At 45.2% G+C, this 19,001-nt stretch overlaps 1 protein-coding gene across 1 annotated transcript in view; it reads left to right on the forward strand.

The window, feature by feature from the left end:
* Window positions 1-17,736, forward strand: part of LOC124556528 (regucalcin-like) — a 98,492-nt gene extending 80,756 nt beyond the window's left edge. Inside the window, exons 4-6 of the mRNA XM_047130484.1 lie at window positions 4,152-4,364; window positions 4,442-4,554; window positions 17,438-17,736. Of these exons, the coding sequence (XP_046986440.1) occupies window positions 4,152-4,364; window positions 4,442-4,554; window positions 17,438-17,668 (557 nt within the window). The 3' untranslated portion in view covers window positions 17,669-17,736. The remainder of the gene's footprint in view (window positions 1-4,151; window positions 4,365-4,441; window positions 4,555-17,437) is intronic.
* Window positions 17,737-19,001: the final 1,265 nt, after the last annotated feature.

The following is a 19,001-nucleotide window of genomic DNA, read 5'->3' on the forward strand; positions in this document are numbered from 1 at the left end:
TGGTCCCGGCGGAGGTTCGAATCCTCCCTCAGGCATGGAGGCATGGGTGTGTGTGTTTGTCCTTAGGATAATTTAGGTTAAGTAGTGTGTAAGCTTTGGGACTGATGACCTTAGCAGTTACGTCCCATAAGATTTCACACACATTTGAACATTTTTTCGTAGACGTGACACTCTAGTGTGTCAATGTTGTTGTGTCATAAATTGTAATTGAGGAACATCTCTAAATAAAATTTTCGAGTTTTCTAGATCTTTTGAAGGAGAGAAAAGTGTATGGGAGGTTCGTACCGCTAATCTTAACTCCCGAAAAAAAAACTATTGACACGTGAACGTCTGCCGCGATTTGGCTGAAATGCAAACACGAACAATTCTTTTCTGGAAAAAATCATTACGGGCGGCGTGACTTCGTGTTATCGTTACGAAACTACCACAGAACGAGAAAATGCAGAAATCCACACGAAGGATCAACGCTTTGACGACATATCCGACATTCGAGTCGACGCGTGAGATGAAGAACATCCCAAAGAAGGAATTTTGGGCCAGTTTAACATGGTTGTATGAATATTCTGTCCGTTTTACCCGAGCGGTGGAAGACTGTGTAGAACACCTGAAGCACTGAAACCATCATCTTAACTTTTCTCTCTTTTTAGTAATCCAGTCTCGAAAAGTTTTGTCTCGTAACCGCCTGGTACCAGCTCTAACTCAACACTGTCCAGGGCGTTCCAAAGCGACCAGTCTGCTCTTTTGAAGGCAGGACAAATATTTAGTCCGATGAGTGTACTAAGACAATGTGGCTTATCTGTTTCAATAACAGAAGATACGGCAGCGAGAGTTCCGGTGCATCTGGGCTTCTATCTTGATGTTTGCCTCGCTACCAACGGCACCTATTTATAGAGTGGAGGAAAATTTATACACCTGATCTTCACAGAACGATTGTTTGCATACTAGCAACATAAAGATATATAAAGAAATTTTCATCCTATGTACAGGTGGTGAACAAATATACGGAGCCTCCGCGACACATGCGCGCTCGAACGTAAAAGCAGATTCCAGCCAAGCCAGCTTGTGGTGCTGTTGTATTTGACCACGAACGTCACCTGTTCAGTGTCCACAATGCATTGCAAGTGCCAGTCGTGGTCAGATCAGTGTTCTGTGTCGTTGCGAGTGCATTATGTCTGAGCTAAGTGAATTTGAACGTGGGCGTCTTGCTGGTGCTCGTATGATTGGTGCTTGCGTAACCTAGATAGCCGAAGTGTTTGGTGTTTCAAGAGCCACCGTATCGAAGATTTGTACTGATTGCAAAGAGAGCAGAAAGACATCATCCTCTAAGAGAAATCGCAGGCAAAATTGTGTGGTGAGTGATGATTAAAGACGGTCAGTTAAGAGGATTGTGACGAAAAATAAGAAGATGACAGATGCAAAAGTCACTGCAGAAGTGAATGCGCCGGCCAGTGTGGCAGAGAGGTTCTAGGCGCTTCAGTCTGGAACCGCGCGACCGCTGCGGTCGCAGGTTCGAATCCTGCCTCGGGCATGGATGTGTGTGATGTCATTAGGTTAGTTAGGTTTAAGTAGTACTAAATTCTAGGGGACTAATGACCTCAGATGTTAAGTCCCATAGTGCTCAGAGCCATTTGAACTATTTTTTTTTTTTAAAGTGAATACCGCAATCGCGAAATCTGTCAGCGCCAAAACAACACAAAAGGAGATTCATAAGCTGCAAGTTGCAGGGCGAGCTAGAATTCCAAAACCCCACAGCAGTGGTGTAAATGCCCGCAAGGGGAAAACCCTGTGCCGAAGCCATAATACCTGGACTAATGGAGCAAAGAAGAAAGTCATTTGATCGGATGAGTGTTTTTTCGCACTGTTTCCAATTTCCGGCCGAGTTTATGGTTCCAATGGCTCTCGGCGCTATGGGACTTAACTTCTGAGGTCATCAGTCGCCTAGAACTTAGGACTACTTAAACCTAACTAACCTAAAGACATCACACACATCCATGCCCGAGGAAGGATTCAAACCTGCGACCGCAGCGGTCGCACGGTTCCAGACTGTAGCGCCTAGAACCGCTCGGCCACCCCGGCCGGCGGGCCGAGTTTATGTCCCAAGCACACGATGTAGTTTGCTTGCTGCCAAGAGTGAAGTATGGTGGGGGTTCGGTGATGATTTGGGCAGCCGTATCGTGGTTTTCCATATGCCCCATGGGTACTCTACAAGGTCATATCACTGCCAAAGATTATGTGACCGTTTCGGCTGATCATGTCCACCCCACGGTGCAATATCTGCTCCCCAGTGGTGATGCTGTGTTCCAGTACGACAGGACCGCTGTTCACACAGTTCTCATCGTCCAGAACTGGTTTTGTGAGCACGAGGATAATTTGTCGCATCTCTCTGGCCACCACAGTCATCATACATCAATACCACTGAGCCTTTGTAGTCTGCTCTGGAGAGAAGTTTGCGTGATCGCTACTCACATCCACGATCGCTACCTGTACTTGCCACTACTTTGCGGGAAGGGTGGCATAAGATTCCCTTGAAAACCATACAGGACTTGTATTTATCCATTCCGAGGCCACTGGAACTGATTTTGAATGTCAACTGTTTTCCTACACTGTTTTAAGCATGGTAATGTGTTATGTTTATGGTGTTTCCATACTTTTGTCAACTCTGTCTGTATTTTTTGAAGAAAATGGTCCCCGAATGAATGACAGTGCCGTAGTATGTAATCAGGTGTATGACATGTATCTCTTTATTCAATACCATATACAAAGCTGGCCAACTTGTGCAGTGGTGGATTAGAATACTAGTGGTGAATGGTTTAATTCTCGAAGTAGATATACAGGTTTATTTAAAATAATCTAGACACTTTCAAATGATTTTATAATAGTCTGTATTGTTGTTAGGTACTATATTATTATATGTATGGAAACATCATCTCAAAACATTTTTGTGGCATGTTCACAAATGTTCTGTGTGTGAACCGTTAGTCACACGGCACACAAAAAGTCTGTAATCCAATTCGGCCCACGCCTGTGTGGATGTGTGAAAACAGTGTCTTCATAATTAATTTCACAGGTAAAAATTATAGGATGTCAGGGCCGGAGAACGTGCCAGTAATTGGAGATTGCCAGCCGATGTACGGTCGATCCATCGTCGTAGTAGGTCAGCACCCAAGAACCCAGGAAAATCGTTGTAGAAGTGCAGTAGAGCACCATCCTGTTGAAAAATGAAATTATCTTTGTCCTCTTGCAACTGCGGCAGGAACTACGCAAAATATCTTCTATATTGGTCTGGAAGCCGTGTTGCTGCAGATAATTGTGACAATAAAACTTCCTGGGTTGCTGTTTCCATGTATATAATCATAAAATGCCTTACCTCAATACAAACATTTTTTACCATCACTTGAATGTGTCTAGATCATTTTGAATAACACTGTATTTGTAATTATTTGCTACTCTTAGCTTATCTGGCTATACAGAAGGTTGTTGTTATAGGTTAAGTACACCAAGTCCTGCGCTAAACATGTGTCGTTACTTAATACTAACACAGAAATGAGAGTAAAATCATTGCATTTGGGACTTGTTTTACCTTTTTAGCGTTCACATTGTCCTCTCGCACTACGCATTAAATTTCTCTATGGTTTCTGGTCTGTCTCAGCTTCTGTTCTGCTTGGTTCTGCCTTCACCCGTAAGCACCACACCAATATGCAAAAGAATTTCGGGAAGACCAAGGATGAGGTGAAGCGGTGGACTAGAACAGACATGCCAAACTCGTCAAATAGATAATCTAATACATTCGAACCCAATTTACACTACACTGAAAGTAGATACTTGACTTACATGTCACTACCATGTTGCCAAATTCCCCTTCTTTGACGACAATTTCTGTCGAAAATGCGATAAGGACGAAATTTTATTGGAAGCGTTTTATTGCTCGATTTCAAGAAATCGTGCTGTGAATTTCGACTGAGTGAATTTTTCTACACCATATATAATATTTTTAATATATGTTTAAAAAGTGAAATTTTTCTTTGTTTCCGTATCATTTCTTATTCCTGCTCCATGACTTCAGAATGAGAGTGTACAGTATATAGGCACCTCCAAAGATTAAAAGCTGTATGTCAACAGAGATTTAAAATTGCTCGTTACTTTCGTTTCAGGGACAATGGCACCGATAATAAATAAACAGATCATTGTAGACAGGGGAATATTTTTCAGTATTTCCAAAGACCGAAGGGCTAAGACGCATTTACCAAAAGTCAGCGTGTCAAACGGCATTGCATGGAGCCTGGACAACAAAACCATGTACTATATAGATTCTCCCACTAGAAAAATAGATGCTTTCGACTTTGATGTCACCAAGGCTGAAATAGGTAAGCAACGTATGGTTCTCCTAACTGTATTCCTCTAAAATTGGAGATTTGTGCTGACGGAAGCGTTTCTTTTGCAGGCAACAGAAGGACGGTTTTCAACTTTGAAGAACATGGCGTGGAAGGATTCCCAGACGGCCAAACTATTGATACAGACGGAAAACTGTGGGTGGCCTGCTATGGTGGCAAACAGGTAATATTTTCATTTCTCTTAGGGCAGAGACTCACTGCCGTAGTCCAGGTCGCCAACAAACTTTTATGCGGTGGTTCTAGACACGAACGCATGTTGTGGTGAAATAAATTGTCACCTCTAGTATTTGACTGACAAGGGAAAAAACGTGATGGCCTGAAGTTCCTGATTTCCAGACTTCGAGCCGATGTCATGCGTCAAATTCCAAATCTCTCCACAATGTGCCATGGAGTGAGAACATGTGACATTGTTGATGGTGATTCGTCCGTGGTGCTACATACCTATGACACCAGACCGAATATTGCTATATAGCAGCAGACGCATCGCCTATGAATATCGACCTTGGTTCCGTACACATAACATGGTTCAAACGGCTCTGAGCACTATGGGACTTAACATCTGTGGTCATCAGTCCCCTAGAACGTAGAACTACTTAAACCTAACTAACCTAAGGACATCACACACATCCATGCCCGAGGCAGGATTCGAACCTGCGACCGTAGCAGTCACGCGGTTCCGGACTGAGCGCCTAGAACCGCTAGACCACCGCGGCCGGCACACATAACATGGACAAATCATTTTCATTGAGGGAGGCAAGCAGGTTAGCTTCGTCAGTAAGCATTTCGACAGTTTTCTACCTACTCCGCGTAAAAGTTCGTTCTAATGATGTACGAGTCGGTGTTGCACTCATGCGGCAAACTGACAAAGTGTCTCCCCTGATAGGAGAGCGGCTGCATCAAGTCTAAACGCCGACCGATGCACTTGGCGCGCTATAAAGCCTACTATGTAACTCACACGATTTCGTACCTTCTCGAATATTCTATGGCGACTTTACTCTCGACATCAATTCAGCAAAACCTTGAAATCTACTGCATTGTAATAATGCCACAATAATTATGGCTAATGACTGACTTCTCCTGATGTTTTCTACGTAGCATGGCTTATTAATACTGATTTTTATTCTTTAAATAATGACTGTTTGGCACCCTTACTGCGGATCATCCTCTATGTGATCTATGTGTCTTACGCAGCGACCAACCCTTCACACCACCGACGTGCTGTAACCACCATATGGTATGGAGTACACTGTCTTATCAAAACTATCTGGACACACTATGTAGTGCGAAATTGACCATTAAATGTCACCAGGGCCGCACCCGTCTATATACAGGGTGTTCATTTTAAGTGAATACATTGAAATATTTCGAAACCTATACAGCGGGTTAAAAAAAGCTATAATTCCAATTTGTTTGTCTCGGAGGAGGACATACAACGATGCTACATTCGACCTCCACCCACCCAGTGCTTGGGCGGCAGGGGGCAACTTTGAAATCTTCAATGGCAACCCCTGTTTTTGTTGCAGATTACGATTCTACGGCAAAATCTACATACATTTTGTCTGAAGCATTTTCTTAGTTTCACCGCAGATGGCGCTGTAATTGGAGGAACCGAAATGAGTACACAGTCGTAATTTACGGTGTGCTACTCAGTGGCCCTTCGATATCTAATGGCACGTGAGACCCCACCTCCATGCTGCGAGGCTATGACAGGCCAGTATTTCATTACTTCTAACTAACTGGAAACCCCATTCGCAAAGTTGCATTCCTCCGACATGTACCGAGTGAGGTGCAGTGGTTAGCACACTGGAATCGCATTCGGGAGGACGACGGTTCAAACCCACGTCCGACCATCCTGATTTAGGTTTTCCGTGATTTCTCTAAATCGCTTCAGGCAAATTCCGGGATGGTTTCTTTGATAGGGCACGGCTGATTTCCTTGCCCATCCTTGACACAATCCGATGGGACCGATGACCTGGCTGTTTGGTCCCCTCCCCAAATCAACTGACCAACCGTCATCCGATATATCGAGCAGGAGACTACTCGACGTGCCACAGTTGCCGTGGCTCAAAGCGAACATTACTCTTCTTTTCGTATTGTAGTAAGTGTTCATATGTAATACCGCCAACTTCAGTACACTTCCTGATTCGCTTTTCAAATGACTATACACAGAACAGAAGCATATCTGCGGGAATGTCAACAAAGGCGTTTGTGAAGCGTTCGACCATGTCTTCACGGCCTGTTGGCACATGCTGGTACGCCTTATCTTTTACATTTCCCCACAGAAAGAAATCCGACGACATCAATTCCGGTGATGTCGCAGACCAATTAATAGGCCACCTCTGCCGATCCACCGACGAATGCAACCACTGTCTAATACCTCCCGTGCTTCAGTTGCGTAATGCGCTGGGTGACCGTCATGCTGAAACCATATACGTTGTCGAACGTCCAGGGCAATGTCACGCAGGAGTACCGGTAGTTCCTGTTTCAAAAACGTTCAATATTTGCGTCTATTCAACGTGCCGTCGATAAAATACGGACCAATGAGTTTGTTCCGCATGATGCCACACCATGCGTTAGCCGACCAAAGACTATGATGGTTAACTTTCTGTAACAATTGGGGATTGTCTACGCTCTAGTAACGCGTGTTATGCCGCTTACGCTATCATGATTTGTGAATGTAGACTCGTCGGAAAATAGTACCTCGGCAAAGAACGTGGAGGTCGTTCCATTTGTTGACGTGCCCACTCACAAAACACCATCCGGTTGTGGAAAGCGATGCCGTGAAGGTCATGATGTAGAGACACGTGGTGTGGGTGATACGTGCGACGACGCAATGTCGTAACAATGCTACCTACGGATATACCGGAACCGCGGTGTTATTGCCGGGCGCTTATCCGTTTGTTGTGGTGCGCTGCCGCTAGTGCAGTTGTTACATGAGCTTCTCCTGTAACACAATTGCTTCGTTTCTTTTTGTCGCTCTGTACGCTGCCATCAGATATAAAAGCGTTCGCAACCTAGTAAAAGAACGAACGAGGGCGGGCTTTCTCTGGAAAACGCTCGGCATACAAGGTTACAGCAGCCTCAGCGTTTCTCCTACATTCTTCATAAATCAGGATCATTTCAATTTTTCGTCTGTGGTTGCAACGTTCATCATGCACTTCCAAGTCTGTTCTCCAAATGATACGTAGGTGTGCAGGCAATAAACACTGGCCAAGTTCAAAAAATGGTTCAAATGGCTCTGAGCACTATGGGACTCAACTTCGGAGGTCATTAGTCCCCTAGAACTTAGAACTAGTTAAACTTAACTAACTTAAGGACATCACACACATCCGTGCCAGAGGCAGGATTCGAACCTGTGACCGTAGTGGTCTCGCGGTTCCAGACTGCAGCGCCTAGAACCGCATGGCCACTTCGGCCGGCACTGGCCAAGTATTGCAATGTTTAGAGCCGCTATGTTCTGCGTCTGCACGATATGTGAGCTCCGGTCGTAATGTGCTGCCTTTTACGTCTTACATCGCTACATGTGGGGTGGCGCGTCGAGTAGTCTCCTGTTCGGTATGTCGGAGGAATACAACGTTGCGAATGGGGTTTCCAGTTAGAAATTATGAAATACTGGCCTGTCCTACCCTCGCAGCGTGGAGGTGGGATCCCACGTGCTACTGAATATTCAAGGGCCATTGGGTAGCATGTCGTAAATTACGACTGTGTACCCATTCCTATTCCTCCGATTCCAGCGCCATCTGTGGCGAAACGAAGATAATGCTTCAGACAAAACGTATGTAGATTTTGCCGTAGAATCAAAACCCGCAACTAAAACGCGGGTCCCATTGAAGATTTCAAAGTCACCCCCTGCCACCGACGCTCGGGGTGGGGTGACAGGATGCGTGTAATATGGTTGGGTGTCCACCTCCGAAACAGTCCAATTCGAATTACAACTTTTTTTGACCCGGTGTGTAGTTTTCGAGATATTTCAATGTCTTCATTTAAAATCAGCACCCTGCATAAGGAGGCTTGGTTGGTTGGTTTGTTTGGGGGAAGAGACCAAACTGCGAGGTCATCGGTCTCACTGGATTAGGAAAGGACGGGGAAGGAAGCCGGCCGTGCCCTTTCAAAGGAACCATCCCAGCGTTTGCCTGGAGCGATTTAGGGAAATCACGGAAATCCTAAATCAGGATAGCCAGACGCGGGATTGAACCGTCGTCCTCCCGAAAGCGAGTCCAGTGTGCTAACCACTGCGCCACCTCGCTCGGTCATAAGGAGGCGTGGGGTACTGTGTTGTCAGTAGAGAAGCAGTAACGGTGGACTGGGTTGGCCACGTGAGCTCCGTGACAGCGAATATGAACGAGTCATTGGATATTATCTGAGTAACAAATCCATCAGGGACATTTCAACCATTCTAAAGCTGCTTCTAAAGCTGTCAACTGTTGTTGATGTAGTAGTGATGCGAAAACGCCAAGGTACAACCACAGCTAAACCAACACCTCATGTACAGGAACCGTCGAGAACTGCGGAGGATGGATTTAAAAAATTGTATGAAATCAGCTGACGGCATAACTCGTGAGTTCCAAAGTGCTATCAAAAGGCTAGCTAGCACAGTGACTGGGGTGAATGGGGTAAAGTGGCTGAGCAGATCCTCATAACCCTCACATTTCTGTAATCAATGCTAAGCGACGCTTGAAGTGGCGTAAAAAGCGACACCACTGGACAGTGGATAGCTGGAAAAAAGTAATTTTTTTGACATGATGATGACGTTGTACCCAGTGGCAATCCAATGGAAGGGTTAGGGTTTGCCGAATGCCTGGACAACATTACATGGCGTCATGTGGAAGGCCAACAGTGAACTACAACGGAGATGATCTTACGGTAAATGGGTGTTTTTCGTGGACTGAGTGTGGACCGCTTATTGCGCATAAGAAAACGATAAATGTGGAAGGATATGAATACATTTTACAGCATTTTGTATTTCGTAAAATGGAGGAATAGGAGACGGTGATTGATTGTATCAGCATGACCATGCACCCTATGGTAAAGCAGCATCTGTGAGGCAATTGTTTGTTGACAAAAATAGTCGTGGAAATGGACTGGCGTGCCCATAGTCCAGACCTGAACCCCGGGGAATACTTCTGGGATGAGTTTAAACGTTTTCTTGGTCCAGACCCCATCCTCTAACATCACTACCTCCTTTGGTGTCCACTCTTGAGGAAGATTGGACTGTCCTTCCTCCACAACCACCTCATGTAAGCTGTCCCCAGCAGAGTTCAAGCCATCACAAATGCGAAGCTTGGACACACCCCATACTAATGTCCATTAATAGATGTGCGGATGCTTATGATCAGATAGTGTACATCCTACTCAAGCTCTCAGTGGGAGCAACCTCCTCTATGGTTTGGCAGTTGAATAAGCCGCTGCTTAAGAAAATATTGGAATGTTTAAATCTCTGTTATACTTAAAATATGTGGCTAAATTTGGTATATGCAGACCAAATTATGACAATGTACATTATAATGGGACGTGGACATTAGGCTCTTGGAGCTTTTGGGTAGAACTCGGAATGAGTGGTACAATATCAAACCAGATATCAGTTGGGGAAATTATGTTCGTAGTTGTGGATTCATCTACAGAACCATAGACGTAAAATACACTGTTGCCTTATTACACTGAGATGATAAAAGTCATGGGATACTTCTTTATATCATGTCGGACCTCCTTTTTCCTGGTGTGGTGCATCAACTTGACGTGGCGTGGACTCAAAGTCGTTGGAAGTTCCATGCAGAAATATTGAGCCACGCTGACTCTATAGCCGTCAAAAATTGTGAAAATGTTGCCAATGCAGGATTTTGTGCATGAACTGACCTCTCGATTATGTCCTACAAATTTCTATGGAATTCATGTCGGCCGATCTGGGTGGCCACATCATTTACTCGAATTGTCCAGAATGTTCTTCAAAACAACCGAGAACAATTTTGGCTGGGTACATGGCCCATTGTCATCCATAAAAATTGCTTCGTTGAACGGCTGCAATCTCCCATAGTCGAACATAACCATTTCCAGTCAATGATCGGTTCAGTTGACCAGAGGACCCAGTTGGTCCCATGTGAACACAGCTCACACCATTATGGAGCCTGCCGGCCGGAGTGGCCGAGCGGTTAAAGGCGCTACAGTCTGGAACCGCACGACCGCTACGGTCGCAGGTTCGAATCCTGCCTCGGGCATGGATGTGTGTGATGTCCTTAGGTTAGTTAGGTTTAAGTAGTTCTAAGTTCTAGGGGACTTATGACCACAGCAGTTGAGTCCCATAGTGTTCAGAGCCATTTGAACCATTTGAATCATTATGGAGCCACCACCATCTTGCACACTGATTTGTTGACAAAACGCTACTGTCAGCCTCACCAACTGATATCAGAACTTATCTGAACTGACCACGGTTTTCCAGTCGTCTAGGGTCCAACCGATATGGCCACGAGAGCAGGCAATGTCGTGCTATTAGCAAAGGCACTCGCGTACGTCGTATGCTGCCATAGCCCAATAACACCAAATTTCGACGCACTGTCCTAATAGATCCGTTCGTCGTACGTTCCACATGGATTTCTGCGGTTATTTCACGCAATGCTGCTTGTCTGTCAGCACTGACGACTCTACGCAGACGCCGAGGCTCTCGGTCGTTAAGTGAAGGCCGTCGGCCACTGCACTGTCCGCGGTGAGACGTAATAATGCTTGAACTGTGGTGTTCTCGGCACACTCTTGACACTGTGGATCTCGGAATATTGAATTCCCTAACGATTTCCGAAATAGAATGACCCATGCGTCTAGCACCGATTACCATTCAGCATTCAATGTCCATCAGTTCCCGTCATGCGCCCGTAATTACCTAGGAATCTTCTCACATGAATCGCCTGAGTGTAAATGACAGCTCCGCCAGTGCACTGCCCTTTTACACCTTGAATACACGATACTACAAGCATGTGCATATCGCTATCCCTTGACTTTTGTCACCTCACTGTATAAATGAGAGTAGTATTCTTGATAGAAACAAATAGTCATTAATGCTGATACACTATAGTTGTCTGTGAACATTAGTAATGTTTAGCAGCATCATGCTACCTCAATGTATCGTCGCGCCAACGGTCGATACTAATGATGGTAGGTCTATAGATGCCCAGCATCTGGCGCGAAGCTCTGAGTACGGCCACTTGAAAAGATGCACAGGCCACTCAGATCGGCGAGCAGTGGCGTCGTATTAATTTATCATCCTTTGAGCGAAATGGCGTGGTGGAGAGCTTGCAGGATATTAAATTTGAGGTGTCTGTTGAGCCGTGCGCAGCATGCTAAGCTCTGCCTGTGGCCACTTGAAAAGTTGTGCAGGCCAGTCAGACTGGCGGGCATTGGGGTCGTATCAATTTAGCGTCCTCTGAGCGAAATGGCCTGGTGGAGTGCTTGCAGGATATTAAATGTGAGATGTCTGTTGAGCCATGAGTGGCACGCTAAGCTCTGAGTGCGGCCACTTGAAAAGATACGCAGGCCAGTCAGTGGGGTCGTATCAATTTGGCGTCCTCTGAGCGAGATGGCGTGGTGGAGCACTTGTAGGACATTAAATGTGAGATGTCTGTTGAGCCGTGAGTGGCACGCTAAGCTCTGCCTGTGGCCACTTGAAAAGTTGTGCAGGCCAGTCAGACTGGCGGGCATTGGGGTCGTATCAATTTAGCGTCCTCTGAGCGAAATGGCCTGGTGTAGTGCTTGCAGGATATTAAATGTGAGATGTCTGTTGAGCCGTGAGTAGCACGCTAAGCTCTGAGTGCGGCCACTTGAAAAGATACGCAGGCCAGTCAAATGAGCGGGTAATGGCGTTATATTAATTTAGCGTCCTTTGAGCGAAATGGTCTAGTGGAGTGCTTGCAGGATATTAAATTTGAGGTGTCTGTTGAGCCGTGAGCAGCATGGTAAGCTCTGAGTGCGGCCACTTGAAAAGATGTGGAGGCCAGTCAGATCGGCGGGCAGTGGGGTCGTATCAATTTAGCGTCCTCTGAGCGAAATGGCCTGGTGGAGTGCTTGCAGGATATTAAATGTGAGATGTCTGTTGAGCCGTGAGTAGCACGCTAAGCTCTGAGTGCGGCCACTTGAAAAGATACGCAGGCCAGTCAAATGAGCGGGTAATGGCGTTGTATTAATTTAGCGTCCTTTGAGCGAAATGGTCTAGTGGAGTGCTTGCAGGATATTAAATTTGAGGTGTCTGTTGAGCCGTGAGCAGCATGGTAAGCTCTGAGTGCGGCCACTTGAAAAGATGTGGAGGCCAGTCAGATCGGCGGGCAGTGGGGTCGTATCAATTTAGCGTCCTCTGAGCGAAATGGCCTGGTGGAGTGCTTGCAGGATATTAAATGTGAGATGTCTGTTGAGCCGTGAGTAGCACGCTAAGCTCTGAGTGCGGCCACTTGAAAAGATACGCAGGCCAGTCAAATGAGCGGGTAATGGCGTTGTATTAATTTAGCGTCCTTTGAGCGAAATGGTCTAGTGGAGTGCTTGCAGGATATTAAATTTGAGGTGTCTGTTGAGCCGTGAGCAGCATGGTAAGCTCTGAGTGCGGCCACTTGAAAAGATGTGGAGGCCAGTCAGATCGGCGGGCAGTGGGGTCGTATCAATTTAGCGTCCTCTGAGCGAAATGGCCTGGTGGAGTGCTTGCAGGATATTAAATGTGAGATGTCTGTTGAGCCGTGAGTAGCACGCTAAGCTCTGAGTGCGGCCACTTGAAAAGATACGCAGGCCAGTCAAATGAGCGGGTAATGGCGTTGTATTAATTTAGCGTCCTTTGAGCGAAATGGTCTAGTGGAGTGCTTGCAGGATATTAAATTTGAGGTGTCTGTTGAGCCGTGAGCGGCATGGTAAGCTCTGAGTGCGGCCAATTGAAAAGATGTGGAGGCCAGTCAGATTGGCGGGCAGTGGGGTCATATCAATTTAGCGTCCTCTGAGCGAAATGGCCTGGTGGAGCGCTTGCAGGATATTAAATGTGACGTGTCTGTTGACCCGTGAGTGGCACGCTAAGCTCTGAGTGCGGCCACTTGAAAAGATGTGCAGGCCAGTCAGATCGGCAGGCAGTGGCGTCGTGTCAATTTAGCATCCTCTGATCGAAATGGCCTGGTGGAGCGCTTGCAGCATATTAAATTAGAGGATTCTGTTGAGCCATGAGCGGCACTCTAAGCTCTGAGTGCGGCCACTTGAAAAGATACGCAGGCCAGTCAGATCAGCAGGCAGTGGCGTCGTATTAATTTAGCGTCCTTTGAGCGAAGTGGTCTGGTGGAGTGCTTGCAGGATATTAAATTTGAGGTGTCTGTTGAGCCGTGAGCAGCATGGTAAGCTCTGAGTGCGGCCACTTGAAAAGATGTGGAGGCCAGTCAGATCGGCGGGCAGTGGGGTCGTATCAATTTAGCGTCCTCTGAGCGAAATGGCGTGGTGGAGTGCTTGCAGGATATTAAATGTGAGATGTCTGTTGAGCCGTGAGTAGCACGCTAAGCTCTGAGTGCGGCCACTTGAAAAGATACGCAGGCCAGTCAAATGAGCGGGTAATGGCGTTGTATTAATTTAGCGTCCTTTGAGCGAAATGGTCTAGTGGAGTGCTTGCAGGATATTAAATTTGAGGTGTCTGTTGAGCCGTGAGCGGCATGGTAAGCTCTGAGTGCGGCCAATTGAAAAGATGTGGAGGCCAGTCAGATTGGCGGGCAGTGGGGTCATATCAATTTAGCGTCCTCTGAGCGAAATGGCCTGGTGGAGCGCTTGCAGGATATTAAATGTGAGGTGTCTGTTGACCCGTGAGTGGCACGCTAAGCTCTGAGTGCGGCCACTTGAAAAGATGTGGAGGCCAGTCAGATCGGCGGGCAGTGGTGTCGTATTAATTTAGCGTCCTCTGAGTGGGATGGCCTGGTGGAGCGCTTGCAGGATATTTAATTTGAGGTGTCTGTTGAGCCATGAACGGCATGCTAAGCTTTAAGTGTGGTTACTTGAAAAGATACGCAGGCCAGTCAGATCGGCGGGCAGTGGTGTCGTATTAATTTAGCGTCCTCCGAGCGAAATGGCCTGGTGGAGCGCTTGCAGGATATTTCTAGCAAGCAGAACTGATGATTGCTGTAGAAAGAATATAAAATGTAGACTCGCAATGGCAACAAAAGCGTTTCTGAAGAAGAATTTGTAACCATCTAATAAAGATTTAAGTGTTAAGAAGTATTTTCTGAAACCATTTGTAGCTACGCATGGGAGTGAAACATGGACAATAAGCAATTTAGACAAGAAGTGATTACTGGCTTTTGGAATGTGGTGTTACAGAAGAATGCTAAGTATGCTGAAGATTAGATGGGTAGATCGGGTAAATAGGTGATACTGAACAGAAATAGGAAGACAAGAAATTTGTTGCACAACTTGACTAAAGGAAGGGATCGGTTGATAGGACACATTCTGAGGCATCACGGGGTCACCCATTTAGTATGGAGGAAAGTGGGGGGGGGGGGGGATTAAAAATCATAGAAGGAGACCAAGATATGAATAAAGTAAGCAGATTTAGAAAGATGTAGGCTACGGTAATTATTTGGGGATGAAGAGGCTTGATACCTAATCCCATTGTGAACCGTGTGCACCACGATCATATTATTGTCAATATATTTTTGATAAATGGCAGCATCAGTCGTAAATATTGAAATCCTTTATTTTACATATCGATTTCGATGGCTATGTGACCATCTTCAGCGCAAATTATTCGAACCTTGTAGACCTATATCATAATAGCACAATATTTTCTATGATCCGGAGCATGTACTGTAATGATTACTTCCAACACATATCTTGACTTTTACTGCATACAATAATTTTTAAATTGACCGTAGAACCTATCTTGTCATCTTAGCAGTTGGCAGTCCAACGTACAGTGAACTTATCTACAACTGTATGTTGGATCGGCAACTGCTACGGTTACAAAATAGTCTCTTCTGTAAATTTAAAAATTATTGTATGCAGTAAAAATCAAGATATTTGTAGAAAGTAATAATCACAGCACATGTTGCACCTCACAGAATATGTTGTGCCGTTACAATACTGGTCTACAAGTTTCGACTAATCTGCACTGAAGATGGTTACACAGTGCCCGAAATCGATCTGTAAAATAAAGGATTCCAGTATCTCCGACCGATGCTGTCATTTATCCAAAATTCACAGGGTTGAGTAGCATGAAGAGCTGCATCGAACCAGTCTTCCGACTGAAGGCCACAACAACAACAACAGTAGAGGAACAGTTTGGAGACGATGATTATTTGTACCAGCATGACAGTGCACCCTGTCCTTAAGCATCATATGTAAGGAAATGGTCTGTGGACAACAACATTTCCGAATTGGACTGTTTGCCGAGAGTCCGACCTGAACCCAGTGGAAAACCTTTGGGATGAGTTAAAACGTCGACTTCGCTACAGACCCCAAGTCCAACATCACAACCATGTTTGGTTTCGGCTCTTCACTTTCCTCCATCGACATTCAGACACCCAGTTTAAAATGTTCCCAGCTGAGTTAAAGCAGCCATAAAGACGAATGGTGGACACACCCTAATAAGTGTCCAGGTACTGCTGGTCAGATACTGTAGAATAACTGTTGTTGTTGTTGTGGTGGTCTTCAGTCCTGAGACTGGTTTGATGCAGCTCTCCATGCTACTCTATCCTGTGCAAGCTTCTTCATCTCCCAATACCTACTGCAACCTACATCCTTCTGAATCTGCTTAGTGTATTCATCTCTTGGTCTCCCTCTTCGATTTTTACCCTCCACGCTGCCCTCCAGTGCTAAATTGGTGATTCTTCGATGCCTCAGAACATGTCCTACCAACTGATCCCTTCTTCTAGTCAAGTTGTGCCACAAGCTTCTCTTCTCCCCAATTCTATTCAATACCTCCTCATTAGGTGTGTGATCTACCCATCTAATCTTCAGCATTCTTCTGTAGCACCACATTTCGAAAGCTTCTATTCTCTTCTTGTCCACACTATTTATCGTCCATGTTTCACTTCCATACATGGCTACACTCCATACAAATACTTTCAGAAACGACTTCCTGACATTTAAATCTATACTCCATGTTAATAAATTTCTCTTCTTCAGAAACGCTTTCCTTGCCATTGCCAGTCTACATTTTATATCCTCTCTACTTCGACCATCATCAGTTATTTTGCTCCCCAAATAGCAAAACTCCTTTACTACTTCAAGTGTCTCATTTCCTAATCTAATTCCCTCAGCATCACCCGACTTAATTCGACTAAATTCCATTATCCTCGTTTTGCTTTTGTTGATGTTCATCTTATATCCTCCTTTCAAGACACTGTCCATTCCGTTCAACTGTTCTTCCAAGTCCTTTGCTGTTTCTGACAGAATTACAATGTCATCGGCGAACCTCAAAGTTTTTATTTCATCTCCATGGATTTTAATACCTACTCCGAACTTTTCTTTTGTTTCCTTTACTGCATGCTCAATATGCAGATTGAATAACATTGGGGATAGGCTACAACCCTGTCTCACTCCCTTCCCAACCACTGCTTCCCTTTCATACCCCTCGACCCTTATAACTGCCATCTGCTTTCTGTACAAATTGTATATAGCCTTTCGCTCCCTGTATTTTACCCCTGCCACCTTTAGAATTTGAAAGAGAGTATTCCAATCAACATTGTCAAAAGCGTTCTCTAAGTCTACAAATGCTAGAAACGTAGGTTTGTCTTTCCTTAATCTTTCTTCTAAGACAAGTTGTAGGGTCAGTATTGCCACACGTGTTCCAACATTTCTACGGAATCCAAACTGATCTTCCCCGAGGTCGGCTTCTATCAGTTTTTCCATTCGTCTGTAAAGAATTCGCGTTAATATTTTGCAGGTAGAATAACTACAATTGCTTAATCTACCAACATTCGTTTAAAAAATTTTCGTTTTGAAACGGGGAAAGTACATGCTAAACTTTGGATTGGAGGACAGTAATAGTTGTTTTTTTTTTTTTTTTTTTTTTTTTTTTTTTTTTTTTTTTTTTTTTTTTTTTTTTTTTTTTACAGGTGATCCAGGTGGATCCGGGCAGTGGCAAGTTGCTGCAGCGGGTGGACATCCCGGCACTGAACGTGACGTCAGTGGCGTGGGGCGGCGCCGGCCTCGACGAGTTGTTCGTCACGTCGGCGTTCGACGGCATGACCCGTGAAGAGCTAGAGCGCCTGCCTATGGCCGGCTGCAGCTTCCGCGTCACCGGGCTCGGCGCCAAGGGACTCCCCGCACACCGCGTCCTCCTCTGAGCACATTTATCGTGGCACTCAATGTTACAGGGATTGGCTACACTAAATAAAGTTCTCGTTACATACTACCACCCTAGATGAAGACATGGAAATGTGCTACGTTGCCAAAATATTTTTTGTTATTTCCATGCCCGATTAAATAAGTTGTTTAAAAACTGTGACCGAATTGACTTAACTGCTAAAAATCTTCTAGTGTACAAGGTTCATTCAACAGGCGCCACAGCAGCAGGTTCACTGATCTGGAAACTGGCTGCATTCGTACACATCTGCTTCACTCGAGAGGAGGTCCCACTTTGCAGCGCGGCACTGTTTAGGCTAGCTGCCAAAGGGTGGCTGTTCTCTTGGGAGGCTGTTCTCTTGGGAGGATGTCGGGGTACTCTGCGATGTCCATTTTCTTCACTTTTTGCAGATGCGCTACACACGTGGGCAGCGTACTAGGCAGCAGATATACACAGCTCGACCAAAAGGATTGCTGTAGTTCACGTTCCTTCATAGCCAAATATGGGACTAGCGAATGGTCTAACCAGGGTATGGTAAACAGTGTTCTGTTGCCATTCGGGCGCGTTCACAGGACTTTCTATATACAGGGTGATCAAAAAGTCAGTGTAAATTTGAAAACTTAATAAGCCATGGAATAATGTAGATAGAGATGTAAAAATTGACACACATGCTTGGAATGACATGGGGTTTTATTAGAACCAAACAGAAAAAAAACTTCACAAAGTGTCCGACAGATGGCGCGTGAAAGACCTCTTGCGCGCGTCGTTTGGTGATGATCGTATGCTCAGCCGCCACTTTCGTCATGTTTGGCCTCCCAGGTCCCCAGACCTCAGTCCGTGCGATTATTGGCTTTGGGGTTACCTGAAGTCGCAAGTGTATCGTGATCGACCGACATCTCTAGCGATGTTGAAATACAACATCCGACGCCAATGCCTCACCCTAACTCCGGACATGTTTTACAGTGCTGTTCACAACATTATTCCTCGACTACAGCTACTGTTGAGGAATGATGGTGGACATATTGAGCATTTCCTGTAAAGAACATCATCTTTGCTTTGTCTTACTTTGTTATGCTAATTATTGCTATTCTGATCAGATGAAGCGCCATCTGTCGGACATTTTTTTAACTTTTGTATTTTTTTGTTCTAATAAAACCCCGTCATTCCAAGCATGTGTGTCAATTTGTACCTCTCTATCTACATTATACCGTGATTTATTCAGTTTTAAAATTTATACTGACTTTTTGATCACCCGGTACAGTACGTAACATAACTGCTTTGCGTACGTATTTTTCTTGTCAATTCGTTCGTTTCCTTCCAGACAACAAGGCGTT

The sequence above is a fragment of the Schistocerca americana genome, chromosome X, assembly GCF_021461395.2.
Source record: "Schistocerca americana isolate TAMUIC-IGC-003095 chromosome X, iqSchAmer2.1, whole genome shotgun sequence".
NCBI lineage: Eukaryota > Metazoa > Arthropoda > Insecta > Orthoptera > Acrididae > Schistocerca > Schistocerca americana.